Source organism: Grampus griseus (assembly GCF_964374135.1).
Source record: "Grampus griseus genome assembly, chromosome: 11".
In the NCBI taxonomy this organism is placed as follows: Eukaryota; Metazoa; Chordata; class Mammalia; order Artiodactyla; family Delphinidae; genus Grampus; species Grampus griseus.
The window spans coordinates 9,262,508-9,289,428 of NC_139005.1; the positions used below are offsets into that span (position 1 = coordinate 9,262,508).

At 40.0% G+C, this 26,921-nt stretch overlaps 1 protein-coding gene across 2 annotated transcripts in view; it reads left to right on the forward strand.

The window, feature by feature from the left end:
* The window catches only part of BORCS5 (BLOC-1 related complex subunit 5), a 97,671-nt gene that overhangs the window by 39,518 nt on the left and 31,232 nt on the right, over positions 1-26,921 (forward strand). For both annotated transcript variants that reach the window (XM_082665850.1, XM_082665849.1), the window contains exon 3: positions 25,833-25,990. In XM_082665850.1, the coding sequence (XP_082521976.1) occupies positions 25,833-25,990 (158 nt within the window). The remainder of the gene's footprint in view (positions 1-25,832; positions 25,991-26,921) is intronic.

The following is a 26,921-nucleotide window of genomic DNA, read 5'->3' on the forward strand; positions in this document are numbered from 1 at the left end:
AAGATTGCTCCACCAAAGATGGTTATTTTTAATAGAAGCAGATAAACCTTTGCGATATTGAAGTATATCTCCTTTTATCAGACCCAGATCAAAAGAGGCAGGGGCCAGGTGCCTTGGATGTCCTGTGATTGTATCACACGGTGAGAGCTTATGAGTTCCAAAGGTGTGGACCTGAAATTTGGAAGGACCAGTAGCAATGCTTTTGGCCAAGGTATTTGGAGCGTGCCTACAGGTTTTGCCAGTTGAGTCTTAATAGTGCTATTAGAGCACTCGACTAACCCTGGAACCAAATGTAGTCCTTGTTCTGAGGTCCCGTGACTTAAATATTGAAACTGAGTTTGAGCAAACTGTAATTTTTGTTTGGAGACTTTATGTCCCCTCAAGGCCAAAAGTTTTAACAGGTGGATGCCATCTTCTTGTGAAGAGATTCGAGAAGGGGAGCAGAGAAGCGAATAATCTACCTATTGTAACAAAGTTGAGCCTGCAAAAAACTTTATATCGTCCAAATCAGCTTTCAAGATTTGTGAAAAGTAAGAGGGACTTTCTTTGAAACCCTGGGGCATAACCAGGTGTATTGCCTTTCTTCCCAAGTGAAAGCAAAAAGGTATTGGCTAGCCTTATCAACTGGAATACTAAAGAATGCACTGTGTAAATCGATTACAGTGAAAAGTTTGCTTTCAGTGGGAATGAATGTCAGTAGTGTGTTCAGGATAAGAGCAACAAGGTGTCAGGGGATAACCATGTTGTTTATTGCTCGTAAGTTCTGGACAAACCTCCATCCTTGGCCATTGGGTTTTCTCACAGGTAAAGTAGGAGTGTTACAGGGACTAGAACTATTGTGGCCCTGGGCCTTGTCATCCTCTGTTATGGGCTTGACACATTGAAGAGCTTCTTTATTTATAGGATATTGATTAATACTTGGGCAAGGTTTTGAGGGATCTCTGAGACTTGATAGGAGGTGAACTGTGAATTCTGCCAATATCAGTTGAAGATTTTGCCCACAAGGAGGATAGTAGCTGATCCAGTAGGGAGAGTCGATCTGTGTCCCCAGATTCAGCTATAGTGCCATGAGAAACGGAGCAAATAAAAGATGTCAAAGGGTCACTTAATTCACTTGGTTGACTGTTTTGACTGCTACTGTCAAATTCTAGAATTATTTCCCCCTTTTGGGTGAGAGTAATTTCAGCATGCTACTTTTCTAGGAAGTCTCAGCCTAATAAATGAATAGGTAGGGGTAGAGGAACTAAGGAGAACAGGGTATGTGTCTCTTGAAGGGAATAGGTTCAGAGATAGGAACCTGTTGAGGTTTATTAGAGACCCCTACTACTTGAACTGCTTTAGTACTCCAAGGCAGGGGCTGCTTTACAGCAGTGGGATTGAGCACCAAGGGGGTAGCTCTGGTGTCATTAAGGACAGAGAGAGATTCATTCCCAGTCTAGAGAGTGGTTTCTCTGAGTCGATTAAGAGGGAGGATTAGATAGAGCCCATTTAGTTCCTTAGAACCCCATCACTGGGAATTAGGAGAACATTGGAAAGACTGGCTAGAGGGATGGGAGCCTGGAACACTTAAGTTTGCAACAATCTTTTCTCCAATATCCTGGCTCTTTGCAATAATAGCAGAAACCCGGGCGGGTGTGTGTGGGGGTGGGGAAGGGGTTGGCTTGGTTGAAGGGCCCTCATTTGCCTGCGTTGAAAATTAAGATTTTCTTTTTCTTTCACACCTTGAGGCTTGTGGGATCTTAGTTCCCTGACCAGGGATTGAACACAGGCCCTTGGCAGCGAGAGCTCAGAGTCTTAACCACTGGACCGCTAGGGAATTCCCCCAAATTAAGAATTTTAGTGATATTTCTTTTAGGTGGTTCATGTAGCACGCGAGCAAGCTGGTTGGCCAGATTAACTAAATCTAGAGTGGACATAGTTTTCTATTCCACCCTGGTGCTTTGAAGTAAACGAGAAAGATCCCAGTTCAGCTCATTAATAAACATAGAGTTAAAGGCTACCTGAGTGGATTCAACATCAGAAGGAAGACTGGAATTTTCTTTGAAAACAGTCTGAAGTCAATTATAATAGTCATGAACAGGTTCATCAGATTTTTGTGTGCAAGCCTGAATTTTGTTCCAGTCAGTAGGCTTAGGAAAAGGTGCTGTTATTGCTTGGTGGAGGTTTTCAGCATTTTGTCAAGTTAGGGGTTTGTTTTTCTTAATTCTGTTCAGAATGTTCCCATCAGGCAAGTTTCATCCAATGTTTGACCCTCATCAACAAGCATGTGGACTAACTAATATAAATCTGAGAAACCAGGTTGGGGAATTTGAATAACTATGTTAAATTCTTCAGCAAACCTTTCCTGGCCTTACTCCAGGAAACATAAGAAATTTGGGGTTTATTTGGATCCTCAGAAGAGTTACCTTTAAAGGGGCAGGTTCTGATAGGTTCAGAGGGGAAGGGACTGGGGAGAGGTTCAGGGAAAGGGGGAAGTATAGTGAGAGCATTAGAATGGGAAACTGAGGGTGTAGAGGAGGTGGCAGTAGTGTGGAAGGGGGTGGATGATGGCACTGGAGGTGGGAGTCAAAATGGGGCAGGGGAAAGAGACCTCAGAAGCCTTCTTTCCTTTTTTAGTTGTTTGTTTGCCTCAGTTAATTTGTAAATTGTATTTTGCAAAGAGGCAATTTTAGACTCTTGATAGCATTTGGAAGCCTCAAAATACCAGTCAAAATAGGCATCTCATTCAGTTTTAACAATTTTAGAGCCACGGCTGTCCAATTCTGTTTTAAGAAAAGTAATTTTGGGGAGTACGAAAGTTCCCTATAATGGTCATCGTTGTTCTCAATTACTTTTGGGTTAACTTGTTCCATTTGGTTAGAAATGGGCATGAGGAGGGACCTCAGTTTTTAAACATAAAACTGGCTGGGGTCCCAGAAGGGGAGGCACCCTCAAAGCATTTTGATGACTGGGATCCCATTTCTTAGAGGTTTTTCTCTGGAGCAAAAAGAAAAAATCCTAAACACCTGTTTCAATAGGCACAGTCTGGTTCCCAGAGGAATTGGATCAAAGGCCAGTGCAATTCTAATAGGAACCACCTGGTTCCAAAAGGAATCAGACCAAAATCCAGCAGGGTTCCAATAGGAACAGCCCAGTTCCAAAAGGAATTGAGACAAAAGCCAAGCAAGTAGTCTCAGAAAGGACAAAGCCTTTAAACAGATCCCTAATAAAGCCCAGAGAACTCAAAATGCAAAGAGAGCAGAGCTCAAAATCCAGGAGAGACTTGCCCTGAAACTCCAGGGTTGGTAAGAAAGCAGTGGGCCCATTTGGCTCAGTGGTTACCAACACCTGTTTGCTCACCAGCCTCAGAGAGTTGTTGGGGTGGGGAGGGTTCGTCTCTGGATCCCACTTCTGACACCAAGTAACGTTGACCTTAAAAATAAAAGTTGGACTTCCCTGGTGGCGCAGTGGTTAAGAATCTGCTTGCCAATGCATGCGACATGGGTTCGAGCCCTGGTCTGGGAAGATCCCACATGCCATGGAGCAACTAAGCCCATGCGCCACAACTACTGAGCCTGCACTCTAGAGCCTGTGAGCCACAAGTACTGAAGCCTGCGCACCTAGAGCCCATGCTCCATAACAAGAGAAGCCACCGCAGTGAGAAGCCTGCACACAGCAATGAAGACTCAACACAGCCAAAAATAAATAAATAAATAAATTTATTTATTTATTAAAAGATAAAAGTCAGTTATTTTAGCAGCAAAAATGGGTTTATTCAGGAATACTAGAGAATTGCAATTCAGGATAAGCAAGCCACTGCAAAAACCATAAGCAAGTCCAATAAATAAAGGTGTGGAATGTTATTTTATAGAGAAAAAGGAGGAAGTTGGGAGGGGTTGTTTTGAAGGAAAGGCCATTGGAGAAAAGTGAAAGTACAGAGTGGTGATGATTTCTCACTGGCTGCCTTGCTGGGGTAGTCAATTTCTTGTAGGAGATGCAATGTACACCTTTTCCTGTTGGGTCCTGTAATAGATGATTCTTTTCTGTTGGTGATTCTTCTGTTGGGATCAGATGATTCTTTTCTGTTGGTGATTTTTCTGTTGGGATCTGAAATTGACAATTCTTCCTGTAATTGACATCAAGTGGTACTGAATGAGAACTCCCTCTTCTGGCCTCCCAACTCCATTTTAGTGAGGCTTCCGTTTATTAGTTTTCACACCCAAAAGAGTTTAAGAGTTATTGCTGTGGATAGAGAACCTTGCCCTCAATAGGGATTGCCAGCTGCTACCTAAAATTTCTTTTTTCATTTGAAATATCTTAGCATGTAGCAAAAATAGCAAACACCTGAGTCTTCATTTACCAATTTTGTCCAACTTCAGTATTTTGCCATATTTGCTTCCGATCTTTTTTTTTTTTGCCCCCAGGAGAAAAACATTTCAAATAAAGTTAAGTCCCCCATCACCACCACCAACCTTCCCTAATATTCCTTCTCCCTTCATCTCTGAATGGAATCATTGATCTGACTAGTGTTCCTCATGCCCATGCATTTTTTTTACGGCTTTACCTTTTTTCTTTTTTAATATTTATTTATTTATTTGGCTGCACAGGGTCTTAGTTGTGGTACACGGGATCTTTGTCGATGAGTGCGGGATCTTTTAGTTTCTGCATATGGGAACTTTAGTTGTGGCACGTGGGATCTAGTTCCCTGACCAGGTATTGAACCTGGGCCCCCTACATTGGGAGCGTGGAGCCTTAGCCACTGGACCAGCAGGGAAGTCCCTCATGGCTTTACTTTTTCCTACATGTTTATGTGTCTCTAAACAATATCTAATATATTCTTTTATGTGTTTTGTCTTTATATGAATTGCATTCTACTAGATGTTTACTTCATATACTTTTATAACTTGCTTTTCTTTTTTTTGGTTTATATTTTTGAGATTTATCCATGTTGATATATGCCTCATTTTTTCACTGCTGTGCAGTATTCCATTGTATGACTATTTCACAGTTTGTTTATCCATTGTCCTGTTAATGTTGGAGTTGTTTCATATTTTTTCACTATTAAACAGTTTTGCAGAGGGCACCTTGTACATGTCTCCTTGTGCACATGTGTGAGAGTTTTCTGGAGGGTATGTAGCTAGGAGTAAATTGCTGTCTAGTAGGGCACATGTATTTTCAGCTTTACTACATATAGTCAAATGACTCTTCAAAGTGATTGTGCTGATTTATGTCCTTACTAGCTATGTATGAGAGTTCCTGTTCCACATCCTCAATCACACTAGATATTGTCCCAGCTGTTCCTTGTTTACTGATTAGTTTAAAGACAACACTGCTTAGCAACCACCTCAAACATAGGGTCAGATGCATACTTATTTTTTTATATCAGGCTTCCTCCTTTTAAAGGAATTATTTTCACTTTCAGAGTTATAGAACCAAGATAACTATTAGATAGGGTTTTTTGGCTCATATTTATTTTTAGAAATTAATGTTTCTTTTTTATGATCACAAAGTGAATATGTGATTATTTTGGATAATTTGGAAAAGAGTTACAAAAAAGAAAATTAAAAATTCCACCACCTGTACATAGCCACTGTTAACATTTTACTATGTATTTACTTCTAGTGTAAACATATATATGATATACATTTACTCTCCAATTAGAATCATGCTAAATTTGTCATTTTATATCACAATCTCACTTAAGATTATATTGTGGCATTTCCTGTCATTGACTATTATTTTTTTAATTTATTTTTTATTATTATTTTTTTTCGGTACGCGGGCCTCTCACTGTTGTGGCCTCTCCCGTTGCGGAGCACAGGCTCCGGACGCGCAGGCTCAGCGTCCATGGTTCACGGGCCTAGCTGCTGAACCATGGCTCAGCGGCCATGGTTCACGGGCCCGTGGCATGTGGGATCTTCCCGGACCGGGGCACGAATCCGTGTCCCCTGCATCAGCAGGTGGACTCTCAACCACTGCGCCACCAGGGAAGCCTTTGACTATTATTTTAAAACTCAAATGTAATAGCTGCATAACATTTCTTCGTATAAACTTTATAATTTAATCATTCTCCCCTTAGAGGACAGCTTTGAAATTATTTTAGTACTGCAATAAACAATCTTCGTATATAAATCTTCTTATCAGTTTCAGTTTGTTTCTTTGGGATAGATTTCTAGAAAAGGTCAGTAAATATGTGTGGAATTAGTTTGAAGAGATTGTAAGGAAGGCATCCAGGGAGAAGAAAAAAGCAGTCAAGGGAGGAAAATAGAACATGGTTCGGGGGTCATGAGATCCATTAATTTAGCTTCTTTCATATTTGAGTGGAGTGGCAAATCTGTCCTTTAATTGAATTTGGACACCCTTCTCTTATTAGGGATGATATTAGAGGTGAACTTCACTCTACCATGGACACCAGAGAGTTGCTTGTATATTGTAGTGTTCAAGGATTATAGAATTTTAGGGCTTCCCTGGTGGCGCAGTGGTTGAGAGTCCGCCTGTCGATGCAGGGGACACGGGTTCGTGCCCCGGTCCGGGAAGATCCCACATGCCGTGGAGCGGCTGGGCCCGTGAGCCATGGCCGCTGAGCCTGCGCGTCCGGAGCCTGTGCTCCGCAACGAGAGAGGCCACAACAGTGAGAGGCCCGCATACCACCAAAAAAAAAAAAAAAAAAAAAAAAAGGATTATAGAACTTTAGAATTGGAAGGGACTTTTAAAATTTTATCATCCAATCTTCTACTTCGTGCAGAGTCCCCGAATTGAGTGTATTTTGTAGACTATCTCACTGAAGTAGACTTACAGGCTTGACTTGCTAAATATCTAATCCCAAACAGGTTATTGTGATAAAAGGCAGTCTCCTCCTTTTTTGGACAGCTTTGATTAGTTGAGTGTGGTTCTGTCCCTTAAGCCCAAATTTGATTTTTTATAACTTTCACTTACCATTTCATTTTTTTAAATTGAAAAGCTCCCTAAAAATAATGCTGGAAATACTTTACGTTTATGTATTTGTCTGTTAGCTTTTACTCTAATTAACGTGAAAACAAACATATGTTTGACCTGCTTTTTGTCTTTGTTTCCTTCCAAGGTATAATTTAGTTTTATCTTGCTTTGTAGTGAAAATTATATATGTGAACATAGGTAGGCTAGAAAAACCTTCCACATATTTTTATACTTGATAGAAAACTTCCAAAGCGCCTATAGGTACTACTCATTTTATCATTATTTCTTTCTGTGTGTCTCTTTTTTTTTTTTTCCCCCAAAGGTGTTATATATATTACCTCCTTTAAATCCTGAATAACCTCTTAGGGTAGGCATTTCCCTCAGCTGGCAGGCGAGGATACTGCGGCTCAGAGAAGTTTAAAGACTTCTGCTGTCACACAGCTATTAAAGGTAGAGCCAGGTTTAAACGCAGGTCTAATTGTAAAACCTATATATTCAACCAGTTTGCAAGTCTGTTCTCCTCACTTATTTATATTAATTTCATAATATAAAATCATAAAATCAGATGTACTTGTGTTAAAAAGTGTTTGTATGTTTGGGTTACTCAGTTAATATGTCATGTTGGTAGTGTGGTAAGATTGTTCCAGTATATTGCTTCTACTTGCTTCTCTTTGGTAATCCCAGCCCCTCTCTGCTTGGTTTGGACACACCAAGGATTTCCTTCCCATCTCTCCCTGGCACCCTATGGGGCTCCTTTCTGTCTCTGGGGAAACTGAAGCACAGGGTGAGAAAAGAGTAACAAATACATAATTTTTTCTTTCTGAATATTATCAACTGGTATGTCCCATAAAGAAGGATGTTTTCACAGCTGTGTGCTTTACGGATAGTGGGGAAAGGTTGAATTTTTATAACTTGGGTATCCTCTACGACAAAGGCAGTGGCACACATGCTCGATGGGCTTGGAATGTGGAAACCCGATCTCTCAGCCCTGTGAATCTTGCGTTTATGTCACATTGGGATCCAGATACATTATCTCAGTGAACTTGAGACCAAGGGTCAGAGGACCAAGGAGGGGACTTGTTGAGTATATGATTTAATTACACTAGATCAATCAAGCTTTGACTTAGTGATGACGGGATATACTGTGTGTGTGTTTAGGTAGTTGCTAGGGGAAAAGAACAAAGTTTAATCCTCGGTTTTGTTGACCTTTGGTATCACTTTTAGCAGTAGTTCCATAGCACTGCCTTTGCCGAATTTTCAAAAGACTGCAGTCAAGTGATTTATAGATTAAGGCCTCATTTACTGCTTGCACAAGAAGAGCCTATATCTTTCAATACGGGTGACGTAAGTTTACTTTAGAGACAGGAATGAGTTCATTTCTTTGGAGAGATATGAACAGAATGTGTGTCTCTTGCTCTGGTGAGAAATAAATTTAAATCGGAACTTTGCTTGAAGGAAATGGAATGGGGTGGCTGAGCACTCGAGCCTTCAGGATTAGGGAGCTTTAGCCAAGGCCCAAGGGGGCACTAATTGTGTGTTTGCAGAACTCATCCAACTATGAGCATTCAGTACATGAAACAGCAGACGTATACGGAGAACTACTTTGTATACGTCTGTAAGGCACTTATGTGCCTTGGGTCTGAATTTCAGAGACAAAAATACATGATTCCTCCCTCAAGGACCTTACCAGGTAACTGCGAGAAAGCAAGATGGTCAATAATAATACACAAAAAGGATGCTAGGGTAACTCCCAAAAATGAACCTTCCACCAAGCGTATTCCAGAGATCCAGCCCCTGAAGAGTAAGATTGTCATAAATGAGCTATGTTGCTGCTGAAAACATTTTGATTCCAAAGTGTAATCAAGTCTCAACTAAGCAGAACTGTCTTAAGCATAAATTAAGAGGAAAATGGTATTTTAAATAAGTAAGTTGCCAAATTTTGGACCCTAGAATTTCAAGAACTGGCAACTCCAATTCTTGGTTTGGCTACTGTATTATCTCCCTTAAATTACAGTAATATTTCTGTCACCAAAACTCATTAATTTACAGTATTTCTTCGTTAATTCCATCACTGTGACTTGTTGTCATGATTATTATTACTATTTACTTACTTAGTATAGGCGAAACTAAAATCTGCCTCCTAAGGTTGTCCTGACAAGGAAGGGAAAACGTATAACACGTTCAGCACAGTGCTTGGCTAAGAGAATGCCATCATTAATGTTAGCTGTAGTTTTTCTCAAAAGTTAATACTTCATCTAGTACCTGACATACAGTTAAATTTTAGTAAATGATGATAATATATGGCTTATTGTTTACAAAGGGCTTTAACATATCTTGTTTAATCCTCTCAGCTACCTTCAAGGTACGTCGTTTTACCCCTGATAGAGAAATCGAGGTTAAGTGTATCAGTCAGATTTTCTGGCTGATTTAAGCCAAGAAAGAACTTACTGAAAGGACAACGGCTAGTTTACGGGATCTCCAGAAGAGCTCTAGAATCAGGTTTTGGACAACCTACCCAAGCATAATGGCCAAAATCAGGCCACGGAACTCACCCACGGAGGTCACTGCTTGCTGTCACGACCAAGCAGTTGACATGCCTTGTGCCACAAACGGTGCTAGCTGGCCGTAAAGACTGAACTTGGCCACTGGTTCTGCTTCTGTTGCTTCCTCAGAAGCACTGGTTCTCCAGAAACTGCTGTCACCAGAGAATGTACCTCTTGGAAGTCCCCTAGTTTGCAACACTTGCTCCCTATTTAGAGGCTGGGGCATGTGTATAGATTGGCGGAACTTCTGTTACGACCTTGTGTTCTGGCTGCAGGGCAGGTGGGAAAAAAGAGGCTCTTGGTTCTTCAGCTTTGGTATAATAGGTGACGGGGTTCTCGTATGTGACACTTTGCTTTATTGCCAGCTCCCTGGGTCTTAAGTCTCTCTGTTGATAGAAAAAATACTCTTTATTTCCTGTTAATTATATATAAGCTGCATAGAAATCAAGATCGTTTTCCTTATTAGTAGACTTCATGTGTAGAAAAATCAGTTTTTTTCCCTAAAAATCCATGTTGTGCTTAGAAATTAGCTGTTATAAATGAACGATATTGCCTCAGCATTTTAAGCTACTAATAAATGAGAGCTTTCCATAAGATCAGGGTGTTTTCTTCATTGTAGACAATCCTGTGTGTGTCATTATCCACGGGACAGGGTATGTAATCCTGCAAGGAAGCCATGAGTTAGCACCTACAAGAAGGGCAACCCCTCTGAGCAAGGAAGTCCGGTATTAATATTTCAGATGGCTTTTTTGTTGCATCCTTTTCTTAGTACTTCATTTGTTTTCTTGGAAAGTGAATCTGTGATTCATCTTTCTGAAAACCTAAAAAAAAAAAAAAATTCAGGTTTCCAATGTGCTTGCTGTTGGCTCTAAAAAGATAGCCTCTCCTCTTTTAGAGTCGATCTTAGTGTGCCTTGCAGAGCCTGTATTTCTAAGAAGCTGTGTACACAGTCTTCAAACTACTATAAGTAGAATCATATGTTAAATGCCAATTTTTAAAAGACCACTTCGTTCCTTAAAGCAAACTCTTTTAGCAAGGGAAGAAGCCTTTGGTGCTGCAAGCAACCATCCTCACTTTGTCTGGACAGCTGCAGTTTTGGGGTATTGACGTTTCAGCAAGTGGAGAACACCTGGGCCTGGTGAATCCTAGCTACCAAGTTGCAGGGAGGACCCAGGTGCCTCATTTTTACAGGCTGGCAGTCCTTCTTCCAGACAAGTGAGACAGAGTGGGCTTTCTGCGTTCATTCAGTGAGACGTGCTGAAAGGTTGTGGCATCCAAACTACGTATGTTTGTAGTAGACTGCTTTTTTTTTTGAGACGCACCATGTGGCATGCGGGGTCTTAGTCCCCCAACCAGGGATTGAACCTGTGCCCCCTGCAGTGGAAGTGCAAATTCTTAACCACTGGACCGCCAGGGAAGTCCCTAGACTGCATTTCTTTTATTTGCATACTCAGAGTAAGGGTCTTCTGAATTTGAATATGTTCCTTTCTGCAAATAATTCTAAATCAGTCTTTGTAAAAAAAAAAAGAAAAAAAGAAGCACGCATGGTATAGCAGTCTAGAATATTACTTTGTCTCTCTCCTCATAGAAACATGGAATTTTCAAAGTGTAGACTTGGAAGAAAACATGGTTCAACTCAGTTTTCAGAGAAGGAAATGAGACTTATTTTTTTCCCCTTGGTTTATCCTTTTTTATATTGGTATATATAAATTGGTATATATAAATGTAAATATTGGTATATACATATTGGTATATCCGTTTTTATATCCTTGGTTTATATTTTTTCTTTTGTTCCCTATTGGCCACACATTTTTTGACCACTTTATTAGAGGGGTATTGTGAAATATTTTTGTTTAGCAAAAATTAAACTCAATCTACTTGACTTTTTTTGTTGTGTAAAACATACATAACAAAATTTACCATCTTAACCCTTTTTGAGCCTGAAACTCAGTGGCATTAAGTCCATTCACATTTTTGTGCAACATCACCACTGTCCATCTCTAGAACTTTTCCATCATCCGAAATTGAAATTCTGTACCCATTAAATAGTAACTTCTTATTTTCTCCTCCCCTCAGCCCCTGGCAACCGTTATTCTACTTTCTTTCTCTATGAATTTGACTGTTCTTTGTACCTCATGTAAGTGGAATCATACAATATTTTCCCTTTTGCGTCTGGCTTATTTCACTTAGCATAATGTTCTCAGGTTTCGTCCATGTTGTAGCGTATGTCAGAATTTCCTTCCTTTTTAGGCTGAATAATGTAACATTTAGGCTGAATAATGTAATAATTGTATGTATATACCACATTCTGCTTATCCATTCGTCCATTGGTGGATGCTTGGTTTGCTTCCACTTCTTAACTCTCATGAACAATGCTCCCATGAATGTGAGTGTACAAATATCACTTTGGGACCCTGCTTTCACTTCTTTTGGGTATATACCTGGAAGTGGAATTGCTGGTAATCATATGGTAATTCTATGTTTAATTTTTTGAGGAACTACCATGCTGTTTTCCACAGTGACTGTACCATTTTACATTCCCATCAGCAGTGCACATGGGTTCCAATTTCTCCGCATTCTCACCAACACTTGTTGTTTTCTGCTTTTTTGATAGTAGCCGTCCTAATGAGTGTGAGGTAGTATCTTACTGCAGTTGTGATTTGCATTTCCCATATGATTAGTGATTTTGAGCATCGTTTCATGTGTTTATTGGCTATTTGTGTATCTTCTTTGGAGAAATATCTATTCAAGTCTTTTGACCATTTTTGAATCAAGTTATTTGGTTTTTATGTTGAGTTTTAGGATTTTTTAAAATGTATTCTGAATATTAACCCTTTGGCTGTCTTTTTACTCTGTTGATAGTGCCGTTTGATGCATAAAATTTTTTAATTATCATGAAGTCCAGTTTGTCTGTTTTTTTTCTCTTGTTGCTTGTATCTTTAGTGTCATATACAAGAAATCATTGTCAAATCAAATGTCGTGAAGCATCTGCCATTTGTTTTCTTCAAAGAGTTCTATAGTTTAGGTCTCTGACCCATTTTGAGTTAATTTTTGTATGTGATGTTAGATAAGAGTTCAACTTCATTCTTTTGAGTGTGGATATCCAATTTTCTCAACACCATTTCTTGAAAAGACTGTTCTTTCCCCATTGAATGGTCTTGACACCCTTGTAGGAAATCATTTGACCATATATGTGAGGGTTTGTTTCTGGGCTCTCTCTTCTGTTCCGTTGATCTGTATGTCTGTGTTTATGCCAGTAGCACATTGTTTTGATTACTGTAGCTTTGTAGTAAGTTTTGAAATGACAAAGTATGAGTTTTGCAACTATGCTTTTCTTTTTCAGGATTGACTACTGAGGTTTCTTTGAGATTCCATATGAATTTTAGGATGTGGTTTTCTATTTCTGCAAAAAATGTTGGGACTTCCCTGGTGGCGCAGTGGTTGAGAGTCCGCCTGCCAATGCAGGGGGCATGGGTTTGTGCCCCGGTCCGGAAAGATCCCACATGCCACGGAGCAGCTAGGCCTGTGAGCCATGGCCACTGAGCCTGTGCGTCCGGAGCCTGTGCTCTGCAACGGGTGAGGCCACACAGTGAGAGGCCCGCATACTGCAAAAAAAAAAAAAAAAAAGTTGGAATTTTGGTAGGCATTGCATTGAATCTGTAGATCACTTTGGGTAGTATTGATATCTTAATAATATTATGTCTTTCAGTTCATGAAAGATGAGTTGTCTTTCCATTTAGTTATGTCTTCAACTTCTTTCAGCAGTGTTTTGGAGTGTTCATTGTACAAGTCTTTCATCTCCTTGGTTAATTCCTAAGTATTTTATTCTTTTTGATACTTCTGTAAATGTAATTGTTTTCTTAATCTCTTTTTTGGATTGTTCATTGTTAGTGTATAGAAATGCAACTGATTTTTGTGTGTTGACTTTTTTTTTTAACATTTTGGGTTTTTTAAATTTATTTTATTTATTTTTGGCTGTGTTGGGTCTTGGTTGCTGTGCACTGGCTTTCTCTAGTTGGAGCGAGCGGGGCTGCTCTTCGTTATGGTGCACACGCTTCTCATTGAGGTGGCTTCTCTTGTTGAGGAGCACAGGCTCTAGGTGCACGGACTTAAGTAGTTGTGGCACGTAGGCTCAGTAATTGTGGCTCGAGGGCTCTAGAGCGAAGGCTCAGTAGCTGTGGCACACAGGCTTAGTTGCTCTGCAGCATGTGGGATCTTCCTGGACCAGGGCTCGAACCTGTGTCCCCTGAATTGGCAGGCGGATTCCTAACCACTGCACCACCAGGGAAGCCCTTGTGTGTTGAGTTTGTATCCTTCTACGTTACTAAATTCAGATATTAGTTCTAAAATTGTTTTTTAATCTGTAAGGTTTTCTATATTAGTTCTTATTATTCTAGTTCCTTAAGTTGTAATGTTAGGTTGTTGACTTGATATCTTTTTTTCCTTTTTAATGTAAGCTTTTGTAGCTATAAATGTCCCCCTTAACACTGCTTTGCTGCATCCCTTAAATTTTGGTATACTATGTTTTTGGTTTCTTTGTCTCTAAGTATTTAAAATTTTCCCTTGTGATTTCTTCTTTGATCCATTGGTTGTTTAATTTCCACAAGTTTGAATTTTTCAGTTTTCCTTCTGTTTCCTAACTGTTTCCTTCAGTTATTGATTTCTAACTTCATCCTGCTGTGATTAGAGAAAATACTTGGTATGATATCTGTAACTTGTAACTGTCCTGGGATACTCCCATGTGTACTTTAAAAGAATGTGTGTTCTATTGTTGTTGGGTAGAGTGTTCTGTATATATTAGATGTAAGTAACTTACTGTGTTGTTCAGGTCCTCTGTTTTCTTATCTTTTGTCTGATTGTTCTATCCATTATTGAGAATGGGGTATTGATATATCCAACTATTATTGCAGAACTGTCTATTTCTCACTTTAATTCTGTCAGTTTTTGCTTAATGTATTTCGATGGTCTGTTATTAGGTGCATAAATGTTTACAATTGTTATGTATTTTGCTGTATTGAACCTTTTATTAATATATAATGTCCTTCTTTGTCTCTTATAAACTTTTTTGATTTAAAGTATATTTTGTCTGAATTAGTATGACTACCCTTGCTCTCTTTTTGTTACTATATGCCTGGAATGTCTTTTATCATCCTTTCTCTTTCAACCTATTTGTGTCTTTTGATGTAAAGTGAGTCTTTTGTAGATAGCATATGGTTGGATTATCCTTTGTTTTTTAAATCCATAATGCCAGTCTCTGTCTCTTGATGTGAGAGTTTATTCCATTTACATTTAATTAGTGATGAGGAGGGACTTCTGTCATTTTGCTCTGTTTTCTTTTATGCCTAATAGCTTTTTGTCCCTCATTTCCTGCATTACTGTCTTATTTTGTGTTTAGTTGATTTTTTTGTAGTGAAATCTTAAAATTCCTTTCTTAACTTTCTTTTGTATATTCTGTAACTATTATATTTGTTGTTACTATGGGGATTATATTTAACATACTAAAATATTAACACTCTATATTGAATTTATATCAGACTAACTTCAGTACCATGAAAACTCTGCTCCTTTACAACTCCATCTTCACTCCTTTCAGTTGTAGATGTCACAAAATTACATCTTTATACATTTCCCCAAAACATAAACTAATAATTTTTAAAAATATATGTCTCTTAAATCATGTAGAAAACAAAGTGGAGTTTCATACCATTGTTATAATAATGCTAGCTTTTAAAATTTTCTGTGTATTTACCTTTACTGAGATATCTATTTATTCATATAGTTCCAAGTTACTGTTTAGTATCCTTTCATTTCAACCTGCAGGACTTCTTTTAGCATTGCTTGCAGGTAAGGTCTAGTGGTAATGAATTCCCTCAGCTTTTGTTTATCTGGGAATATCTTAATTTCTCCCTCACTTTTGAAAGATATCTTTGCTGCAAATAGGATTCTTGGTTGACAGTTTTGAACATAAAAGCACTTTAAATATATCAGCCCACTGCCTTCTAGCCTGTGAAGTTTCTGTTCAGAAATCTGCTAATAGTCTTATAGAGGATTTCTTGAATGGAATGAGTTGCTTTTCCCTTGCTGCTTTCAGAATTCTCTCTTTGTCTTTGACTTTTGGCAGTTTGATTATACAGATCTTACTCAATTTACAATGGGGTTATTTTCCTATAAACCTAGCGTAAGTTGAAAATATCACAAATTCATTTAATACACCCAACCTACCAAATACCATAGCTTAGCCTAGTATACCTTAAACATGCTCAGAACACTTACATTAGCCTACAGTTGGGCAAAGTCATCTAACCCAAAGCCTATTTTATAATAAAGTGTTGAATATTTCATGTAATTTATTGAATACTTTTCTGAAAGTGAAAAACAGAATGGCTGTATGGGTCCAGAATGGATGTAAGTATACCATTTTGATCACATAGCTGACTTGGAGCTGTTGCTCACTGCTGGTGCCCAGCATCTTGAGAGAGTATCATACTGAATATCACTAGCCTGAGAAAAGATCAAAGTTCAAAATATGGTTTCTACTGAATGTGTATTGCTTCTGCACCACCGTAAAGTCAAAAAATCAAGTTGAACCATCATAAGTTGTGGACCATCTATAATGTGTCCTGGTATGGATCTCTTTAAGTTCATCCTACTTAGCGTTCGTTGGGCTTCTTGGATATATATACATTCATGCCTTTCATCAAATTTGGGAAGTTTTCAGCCAATATTTCTTCAAATATTTTCTCCGCCTTTTTCAAGAGAAAAGGCCTTTCGGGACTCCTGCAGTATGTTTGTTGTTCTGCTTGATGGTGTCCCACAGGTCCCTTAGGTTCTTTTTACTTTTCTTCAATCTTATTTCTTTCCGTTCCTCAGACTTGGCAATTTCCATTGTCCTACTTCTAGTTCACTGATTCTTTTGCCTGCTCAAATCTGCCTTTGAATCCTTCTAGTGAAATTTTCATTTCAATTATAGTTTTCAGCTCCAAAATTTTTTGTTTCTTTCTTTTTTGGTTTTCTGTCTCTTGAGATATCTCCATTTTGTTTATACCTCATTATTCTTGACTTTAATACTTTGAGCATCTTTAAGACAGTTTAAAAATCTTTGTGTAGTAGATCTGCCATCAGATCCTTTTCTGTTTCTGTTGTTTGGGACAGTACCTTGGAATGCTTTTCTGTTTCTTGTGGATTTTGTGATTTTTTGTTGAAAACTGGACATTGAATTTAACAGTGAGGTAACTCCAGAAATCAGCTTCTTCTTCTCCAGGGTTTACTGGCTTTTGTTTGATTGTTGTAGGCTATCTCTCTGCTGAGGATTAGGGCTTCCCAGATCTTTTCTGAGCCTGTACCTTTCCTGGGCATGCACAGTGACTTTCTGATTTCCCCCAAATATGTGGCTGCTTTTGAATGTTCTCGTGTTCAATGTCTAGCTCCAAGAGGGGAAAAGAGAAAAACGAAAGGGAAGGAAAAAAGTACCAGTCCTTTAAGTCCCCTGGAAGTCACTTTAGCTGGAGAGTGAGGGGCCTGCAATAATGGAGGATGTGCAACAACAGTGGCCACTGCCTCCGTGTCTGTACCATTGTGATCAGAAGAACCAATCAGTGGTCAGAATACAGACCCCTGATGTTTGAAGGATAGGGTCCTTTTTGCCCACCCTGGCTCCTGAAAGCTGTGTGTAAGTTGCTCACAGCTGCCTGCCACAGGGGTTGGGGGATGGATAGGTGCTGCTGTGCTAAGAGCTGAAAGTGACTGAAATTAACCACAGTTTACCATCCAGGCCTTCCCCTGGAAGTTGAAGCCTTCTATAGACTACAGAGCTCCAAAGTATAATAGTTACATCAGACAGAGTCTGCCTGTGCAATTGTTGTTTAGGTGAGGAGACAGATTCCTGGTGCTTCCCATTCTACCATTTTCCCTGAATGCTCTCTGTGTTTCGTTTTGAAAGGAACTACCATATTGCCTTCCGCAGTGGGTGCGCCATTTTACATTCTCACCAGCAATGCATAAAGGTTTCAGTTTCGCCACATCTCACCAGTACTTATTATTTTCTATTTGGGTAATAGCCACTTTGTTGGTTAAAAGTGGTATCTCGTGGTGTGTGTTTCTTTTGTTTGTTGTGGGATTTTTTTTGCATTCCCCTGAGGATTAGTGATGTTGAGCATCTTTAAGGTGTTTGTTGACTTCTTTGCATCTTTGGAGAAACGTCTACTTAAGTCCTTTGCCCATTTTTGAATTGGGCTTCTGTTGTTCTATTTCATTTTAGTCCCTATTTGTATCTGCGTTCTTTGTATTTAACTCCCGCTTCTTCTAGTAATCTGCTTGAGGTATAGGATCACTTCTTTATTATTTTCTACAGTGCTGGTTTATAGAAGGAGGTGCTAGCAAATATTCATATATGGTAGGGTTGGCCAGTCATACAGCCAGATTTGAAACCCTGCTTATTTGATTGTGGCAAGAGTTGGTAGTTGGGGACCTGGGGACATTGAGAAAATTAACATGAGTTGAGTACCTACTCTGTGCCAGATACTCTGCCAGGCATAACTTGATATAATTCTCACAGTACTCCTTTAATGTGCATAGTATTTAATTTATTGATGAAGGGTTTGAGTTCAGGGAAGTTAAGTGACTACCCTCACATGACACAAGTGGTAAATGGCAATCCCTGGATTCAAATTCCCAGGTCTATTTGACTCCAGAGCTTGTACTTTTTTTCATTATGTCATGTTGCCTCCCTTCCCTGGCCTGAAAGTTCAACAGGAAAGCAAGGCTTTGAACCTGGGAACTACTGAGGGAAGATGATGAGTTGAACCTTTTGCTTAACTCTTTGGGAGGAGATTTTAAAAAGCTAAGTTCATAACGGTGGATAGGATTCCTTGAGGGTAGTGAGGTGTCTCATTTGTGGTTACTGATCATTTTTGTAAAAGCTGTATCTACTTTTGGTTGTTGACATCCGCTGTTCTTGTTTCTTTGGTACCATAAACCAGAGCCGTTGACCATGGACCAATGGGTGCCTGAACCTAGAGGGATGAAATGCTTTCTGTAACCTACCATAGATTCCCTCCAAGCCTGAGTGCCCCTTTACCTCCTGAGTCTTAAGAAAGGCAAGATTAAAGGGAACAGATATTTATCAGGATCCTGTATGCTAGGCAAACCCTAAAAGGGAGGTGATTATTATCCCAGTTTTACATGAGAAAACTGAGGCTCAGAGGTATAAGGTAAATTGTCCAAATTCACACAGCTCAAATAATAATGGGGCTCAAATCACATTTTCCCTTGTTCCCTGTCTTAGTCCATTTGGGCTTCTGTAACAAAATACCACAGATTGGATGTCTTCAAACAACGGAAATTTATTTCTCACAGTTGCGGAGGCTAAGAAGTCCAAGATCAAGGTGCTGGCAGATAGATTCAGTGTCTGGTGAGGGACCACTTCCTGATTCACAGACAGCAGTCTTTTTGCTGTGTCCTACATGGTGGACAGGCCAATTGAACCCTCTGGGGTTTCTTTTATAAGGACACTGATCCCATTCATGATGGCTCTACCCTCATGACCTAATCACCTCCCAAAGGCCCTGCCTCCTTATACTATCACATTAGGTTTCAGCATATGACTTCTGGGGGGGACACAGACATTCAGTCTTTAGCACTACCTCAGTGAGGAAGTTCTTCTTTCTTGGCCCTCTGGTAGGTATTGGAAACCGTTAGGAGGGACATCCTGGGAGCATTGTTTCTCTCCACACCAAACATTGTGATAGGTTGGTTGTTATTCTAGGGCTGTCTATACTTGCAGTCTCTTCTGCCACATAGATTAACCAAAACAATGATGGTAGCCATTCTGGGTGGCTGCTTCTCCTGGGTGAGATTGGTGTGCCTCTGAGGTGACTGAATGGAGATACAAGTTTCTAAGGGAACCAGTCATGGAGGGCACCCTTTTTCTGAATACCCCAAAGGAATTGATCACTAACACACATCATAAGGTCCTGTCCAGGTGGGTCAGGTGTTTTTAGACTTTTCCCTTTCTTTAAGGGAAGGTGAGAGAGTGCCTTTGAGAACTAGAGTTCATATTAGGTAAATAATACACATGGTTTATGTGCTATTGACTTTGAAATATACTGTGACCAGCAGAGTCAAAAATCCCTTATTAGTTTGGGGGGAGATTTCTTTTTTAATTATCTGTTGCCTAATTGTACCTTCACAGTAACTTTTGTCAAAGTTACATACATTCTGCTTTCTGGATTCTGTAAGAGGAAATGGAGCTTGTTATACTGTTATCCAGATGTGAGCCCATTACTCACAGTACTCATTTCCAGTCCTGGAAGCAGCTAAACGTCTAAAAGTTAAGGAATTCAGTTTGATAATAGCAGAGGTTAATACCCATATGGCTCTGTACGATACTTTAGAAAAACTTTTTTTTTTCCTACCTGACATTTCAGAAAGAAAAAGATTGCTCAGCAAAATATTTTCCAAATTTCTAACCTGATGATTTTTCCACTCAACACTTTATACAAAGAGCTAGGTACAGATGGCAATTTGCTGGGTCTGTGTAATATTCAGGCCTGGTCCTCACCCATTCCCTAGAGCCCACTCCATTCCTGTATAAACAAAGTGGTTTCAACAAGGCCTTAGGAAATGTCTCCAGTGTTTACCGTTTGCAAATATGGAATCTATTAAATCATGTTTTTAACTCAATAAACATCTACTTTGCATGCATCACTGTTTTAAGCTAAAGAAGAATGAGAAAACGGAGGGTAATGGCCCTGTTCCCTAGCACAATAAAGAAGACGTAATTTAGAAACTTTTATTTAACATGAACTAACCATAGATACGTAGAAGAACGGAGTATTAGGGATGAAGTGTCGTGATCTTTAATTTTTTTCATGTTGCTCAGGAGAAGAAAAAAACAAAGACGAAGTAGATATGGTAAAATGTCAGTTGCTGATTCTAGATGGTATCTGGGTATGTATTTTTTTCTTACTTTTCTGTATGTTTGAAAATTTATGTAATGTAAAAAAAGAAAAAAAACTTAACCATAAAGACCATTTATAAAACTATATAAAAGATAATTTCAAGGGGATACAGGGTTCATTCTCTGTTACCTGAGCTAAGGGTTTAGGTTATTATTAGAGTTGGTAAGTAAGGATTGAAACCGAGGTGTAAGCCTAGAGGCCCTCCGAGGCCGGGCCGGTAATGGGAGTGAGTGAAGCTGGCTGTCCATGTTCAGGTAGGGGTTGAGAGAGCAGGAGAGCACACGCCTCATTTAAAGCATCTACAATTAAAAAAAAAAAAATTGAATGTGCATTCAGAGTAAAAACAATTCGGAGGCCTGGCAGCATGTGGTCTTCTGAAAATGAAAATAATTACCACCTCTAAATTTACCCAGCTTTCTGTCCTCCCTCTTCCTTTTATCAGAAGATATAGGAGTGGGTCAGTCATCAAAATGGGGGAGACGGGTTCCTGACACTTGAGAGTGATGGGAAAACTTTGTACTCGTTGCCTGTAGGATTGGCCTGTCTTGCCATAGCTCTGTAGCTTCAGGAGTAGAAAAAGTGGCCCATCTTTTTCTCTCTGTCTTGCTTCTTCTGTGTTCTAGAGCAGGATTTGTGGCAGATTTTCAGAGATTCCTGTGAGTCTAAGGAGCACATTCTGATGATAGACCCACGTACCTGGGCTTTGTTTTTAGGTGATTTGGGGGAGGGTGCAATTGTGCTTTAAGAGGGTGATTGGAAGTGTAATTTCTTTGACTTTGGAGTTGGCTGGGCAGCTTGATTTGAACACCGTAGTGTGCCTTCTAGACTTGGCAACTTTCCCCCCACTTCCCCCACCTTTTTCTTTTTAAGAGGAAGAGTCAGGGTTTTGGTTTGAGAGCTAACGCTGGGTTTGGGGCCCTCTGCTTCAGGCCTCTGGTGACCTGGGCTGGCCCTGCAGCTTTCCGCCTTGCCGCTCTTCAGTGCAGCCTCTGGAAATCTTCCTCACTCACCTGGGAGGAGCAGATGCAGACTGAGACCACGCCTCACTCCGAAGTATATGTGGAGAAGACAGAGTAGGGACCCCGAGAAGCCTTTTTTCCTCCTAAAGTCTCCCTCAGCTCACTCTTCCCTTGGAATTCCAGCAACAGAGCTGCATCCTCTTAGCCTAGTCGGAGAACCTTTTATGTACCAGGTGCTGTACTGCACGGGATAAAAAGTAAAACATGGTCCCTGTTCTCCAGCAGCTCACAGTTTGTTAGGCTTTTAATCACCTTGGAGAAGGTACTGTTTGAAGGTACATCCAGCCATATAGGCCCTGGTGAGCATGAAAGATAGGGAACTGGTTTTGACGGACAGAGTTGGGGATATTTGGGGTGGGGAAGGGGAGAGAACACCCAAGAGGACATCACTGATAGATGAGAAGGACCTTGGCTGCTTTTTGTTAAAATGACTTTATTTATGTGAACATTTTGGAAAGGGAAATACATTCATATGGTTTTAAAAATGTTAAAAGTATACTCTGAAATTCTCCCTCCCTACCCTTGTTCTCCAACTGTCTCGTTCTTGGAGTCATTCCAGAGTTTCTTTATGACAATGCAAGTAAATATGAATATATGTTTTTATTTATTTGTACCCCTCCCCAATTTTTACACAGTGGTAGCACACCCCATACACTATTCTATATACCTTTCTTTTATTTTTAATAAATTTATTTGTTTATTTTTGGCTGCATTGGGTCTTCGTTGCTGCACACAGGCTTTCTCTACTTGCGGCGAGCAGGGGCTACTCTTCGTTGTGGTACGCGGGCTTCTCATTGTGGTGGCTTCTGTTGTTGTGGAGCACGGGCTCTAGGCGTGCAGGCTTCAGTAGTTGTGGTGTGAGGGCTCAGAAGTTGTGGCTCGCGGGCTCTAGAGCGCAGGCTCAGTAGTTGTGGCGCATGGGCTTAGTTTCTCCGCGGCATGTGGGAACTTCCCGGACCAGGGCTCGAACCTGTGTCCCCTGCATTGGCAGGCAGATTCTTAACCACTGCGCCACCAGGGAAGTCTATGCCTTCCTTTTATTACTTAATATCTTAGGGAGATTCTTCCATGTGAGTATGTACCTTCCTCATTCTTTTCTGTGGTCACATAATTCCATTTATGGATGTTCCTTGATTAATTAGCAAGCTCCCTACTGATGGATACTGAGGTGTTTGCTTGTCTTTTACTATTACAGTCACTGCTACAGTGAATACTCTTATACATAAGTATATGTCATTTAGCATGCGTGCTAATGTATATATAAATTCCTAGTAGAGAAATTGCTGCATTAGAGACTTCATGCATTTGTAATTGTGATACCTTTGCCAACTCACCCTCCATGGCAGTAACAACTTACATAAAAATCAGCAATGCCTGTTTCCTTATAGTTCCACCTGGAGAGTTTTTATCACACTCTTGGATTTTTACCTATTTGATAGGTGTAATATCGGCTTGAGGTGAAGCTTTAATTTCTATTTTTCTTATTATGAGTGAGGTGCTGCATCTTAGAGTTGAGGCCTTGGTATTTACTTTTCTGTGAAACGCCATTCACATCCTCTGTCCGTCTTTCTTTTGCTGATTTTTTTCTTGCACATTTCTAGGAGCTCTTTATCCAATAGGAAGCTTACCCTTTGTGATATGAGTAGCAGTGGGTTTTTTTGTTTTTTTGTTGTTGTTGTTTTTAACTTATATTGTTTTTGCCATGAGGAATCTTGTTTTCTATCTTGCTGGATATATCAGTGTTTCCTTTATGGCCTTTGCGTTATCCTGGCCCGCTGTTGGTGGCACAGAATCATTCGTTCCTCTTCCCACATTGCCTCCTCACTCTTTTTTTTTTTTTTTTTGTCTGTGCTGCACGGCTTGCAGGATCTCAGTTCCTGGGCCAGGGGTTGAACCCGGGCCACAGCAGTGAAAGCACCAAATCCTAAGCACTAGACTAGCAGAGAACTCCCCGTTCTCACTCTTCTACTTCAGTCCTCGATTGACAGCAAAAAGCTGTTCCTTTCTTCCGAAGGCTGCACTGTGTTCTTTGTCAGTAGTAGGGTAGCCCTTGATAATTTGGTTAGGAGATTTTGGTGGTCTGAAAAGCCCCCCATTTGCTAGGTTACGGGCACTCTAGAAAACAGTTTGACCGTTTCTCATAAAACTAAACACGCAGTTGTCATGCGACCCAGCAATTGCACTGTTGGGCATTTATCCCAGAGAAAGGAAAACTTACGTTTACGCAAAAACCTGTACGACAGCTGTATAGCAGCTTCGTTTGTCATGTCGCCAAACTGGAAACAACCCAAATGGCCTTCAGTGGGTGAATGGTTAACCAAACTCTGGGATGTACATACTGTGGGATACTACTTAGAAATAAAAGGAACAAACTACTGATACATGCAACAACTTAGAGGAATCTCTAAGGTATTGGGTAACATCTTACGGAAAAACCCGATGAACTTTTTGGCCAACCCAATATTATGTTGGGTGAAAAAAATCCCAAAAGGTTTACATGTTAGATTATTCCATTTTTGAACATTTTTGAAATGACAAAATTTTATTGATTTATTTATTTAACTCTCTTTTATTCTTTTTTGTTTTTAATTAAATTTATTTATTTTATTTTTGGCTGCGTTGGGTCTTCATTGCTGCCCACGGGCTTTCTCTAGTTGCGGCGAGCAGGGGCTACTCTTTGTTGTGGTATGCAGGCTTCTCATTGCGGTGGCTTCACTTGTTGTGGAGCACGGGCTCTAGGTGCGTGGGCTTCGGTAGCTGTGGCTCGTGGGCTCCAGAGCACAGGCTCAGTAGTTGTGGTGCACGGGCTTAGTTGCTTCGCGGCATGTGGGATCTTCCTGGACCAGGGCTTGAACCCGTGTCCCCTGCACTGGCAGGCGGATTCTTAACCACTGTGCCACCAGGGAAGCCCCTGAAATGACAAAATTTTAGAAATGGTGAACAGATTAGTGGAGGATTGGGGAAGGCATCCCAAGACAGACTTTGATGTGGGCGAGTTCATCCTGATGGTGTGCAGCGCACGTGCTGTCGTGTTTATTTCAGAGGACCTGTGTTGTGCCATTGGCTCTGGTGTGAGGTTACTGCTCTCAGCGGGGTGGGGAGTGCCTGAGAGCCCCAGGGCCCTGCTAGGGATTCTCTGAAGTCAGAACTATTTTCACAGTAATACTTAGACATTTGCTAATTACTCTCACTCTCTTACAAGTGTAAAGTGGAGTTTTTCAGAGGCTACATGATGTGAAATAGCAACAGATTAAATGCAGAAGCAAGTCTGAGAATCCAGCTGTTTTCTATGAAGCCAAGACATTTAAAAGACTTACAAAAATGTAAACGAGTGCCACTCTTCTCACTTTTTTGTTTTGGGGAGTAGAGTTATTTTCTTTAAAATATGTTATTTATGTTAACATGTAATGGGATTATTAATTTTTAAAATGACTTAATAAATATTCAAGAATTTTCTGTTTTAATTTTTAACAGATGAATATTGATTTAAACTACATACACAAGTGCTCTTTGGGGGTCCTCAGTAATTTCTGAGAGGGTAAAGGGGTCCTGACACCAGAAAGTTTGTGAACCTTCAGGGTGACAGTAAGCACTTGACCAGAAGTCAGGAGGCTTGAGTTCTAGTCAGGACTTTGCTGTGTGACCCTGAGCATGTCATTTAGCCTCTTCCATTGGTATTTCATCTTTTGTAAATGCTAATAATTATCCGGTTCTACACACCTTAAAGAAAGGGAAGATAATTCTGTGTGAAAGGCTCTGAAAATATAACGTCCTGTTCAAATTTAAGGGAATTTAATAGTTACACAACTAAACTGATGTTGAAAGAAAATGTAAAGGTTGAGGCTTATGGTGTGTTAGTGGACATCCTGTTCACCTTTTAAATGTTTTCCTTTTTGCATCTCCTCCTAACAGTTTCCATATATATATACACTCTTTCTGTTTCTCAGACAACCATTTTAATTAGTTAAAGGAATTAAGTAGGTGCATCTTCCAGATTTTTCAGTCAAGAGGGGGTTTATACTCCTGGGTGCTTTAAAGTAGTGCCGTAAGGTCAGGTGCTCTGTCTTGGAGAAATCACTTATTATGTGACTTTAGGAAAGTTACTTAACCTCGCGGCGTCTTGGGTTTCTCGCCTATAAAACGGGGCTAATAATAATTTACTTTCCTGAGCGATTATATGAAAAGTGAGGCACAGGAGGCACTGTGCCAAGTGCTTGGCACTTAAGATGCTCCGTAAATGATAGTTGCTGTGATTGTCACAGGTATATGACAAAAGATGCAAGATTAAATTTAAGCCTCTCACCCTGCCTTCAGTGAACTTGTTATTAAGCTACTTTATTCACAAGCTTATTAGTAATTTCCATCTCATTTGGTTTTATTCTTTTTTTGCTTCCAAGGACTGTTGAGTGGCCAGACTTCTCCAACAAACACCAGACTGGAGAAGTTGGATTCTCAGCAGGTGCTGCAGCTCTGCCTCCGTTATCAGGATCACCTCCGTCAGTGTGCAGAGGCTGTTGCTTTTGATCAGAACGCTTTGGTCAAACGAATCAAAGAGGTAACTTATTGTGAGAAAATATCATGGCTGACTCAATCTTGTGCCTCCCTGTGACTCCTGAGTCCTTTTCTCCTGGGGTGTAGAGCCAATGATCCCAACTTTCTGGGAAATAGTCATTTTCTATCTAAATGTCTTGACATCTGTCCCCATTGCTTTGAGAAGATTGTCTTTCCCAGCAGAGGAATGTGATGGTGGAAAAGAGTGGTCCATGGAGTAGACTAATCTGGAGTTTGAATCCTGGTTCACCACTTATTTGCTTGGGAAAGTTACTTCACTTCTCTTGGTCTCAGTTTTCCTCATCTGAAAAATGGGTCTAACCGTAGTAATCGACCTGCAGGGTCGAGTGAATATTAAATTGCTTAGTAAGTGTTAACTGTTACTAGTATATGTGAAGTCCTGCCATACTGATTTGCTTTGGCTAACATTAATTGATTTCAACCCTTTCCTGCATGTAATTTATATTTTGTTTTCCAGTCGGGTATCAGTTCTTTGAGAGCAGGAGCCCTGACATCTCCCTCAATTATATTTTTCACTGTGTTAGCAGGAAAAGCTCGGTGATTCTTATTGGTTGGATAGAAACAATTATGCCTACTAAACCCACAGGGTTTTTGTGAGGAAAGACACAAGATAATTCGTGTGAAAGTACTTAGTAAATGAAAGAGTGTGGTACACATGTTGAGTAATTATGAATAACAGAAAGTAGGTACTCTTTTAAGCATTTAAATATATCACTGATTGGGCCACTGCATGGCACAGCTCTGGGAGCACCAAGGTATAAGTAAATACGTTTTCCAAAGTTTCCAATCAAGAAGGAATTTCTGTTCTGTTACCTTGAAGTAATGTCATAAAAAGAAAAGGTCAGGAGCTGTATCGTGGAGAAACCACTTATGTGAATGGCACTGCCTGGAGTTTAACAAAATAGTCCTGATCA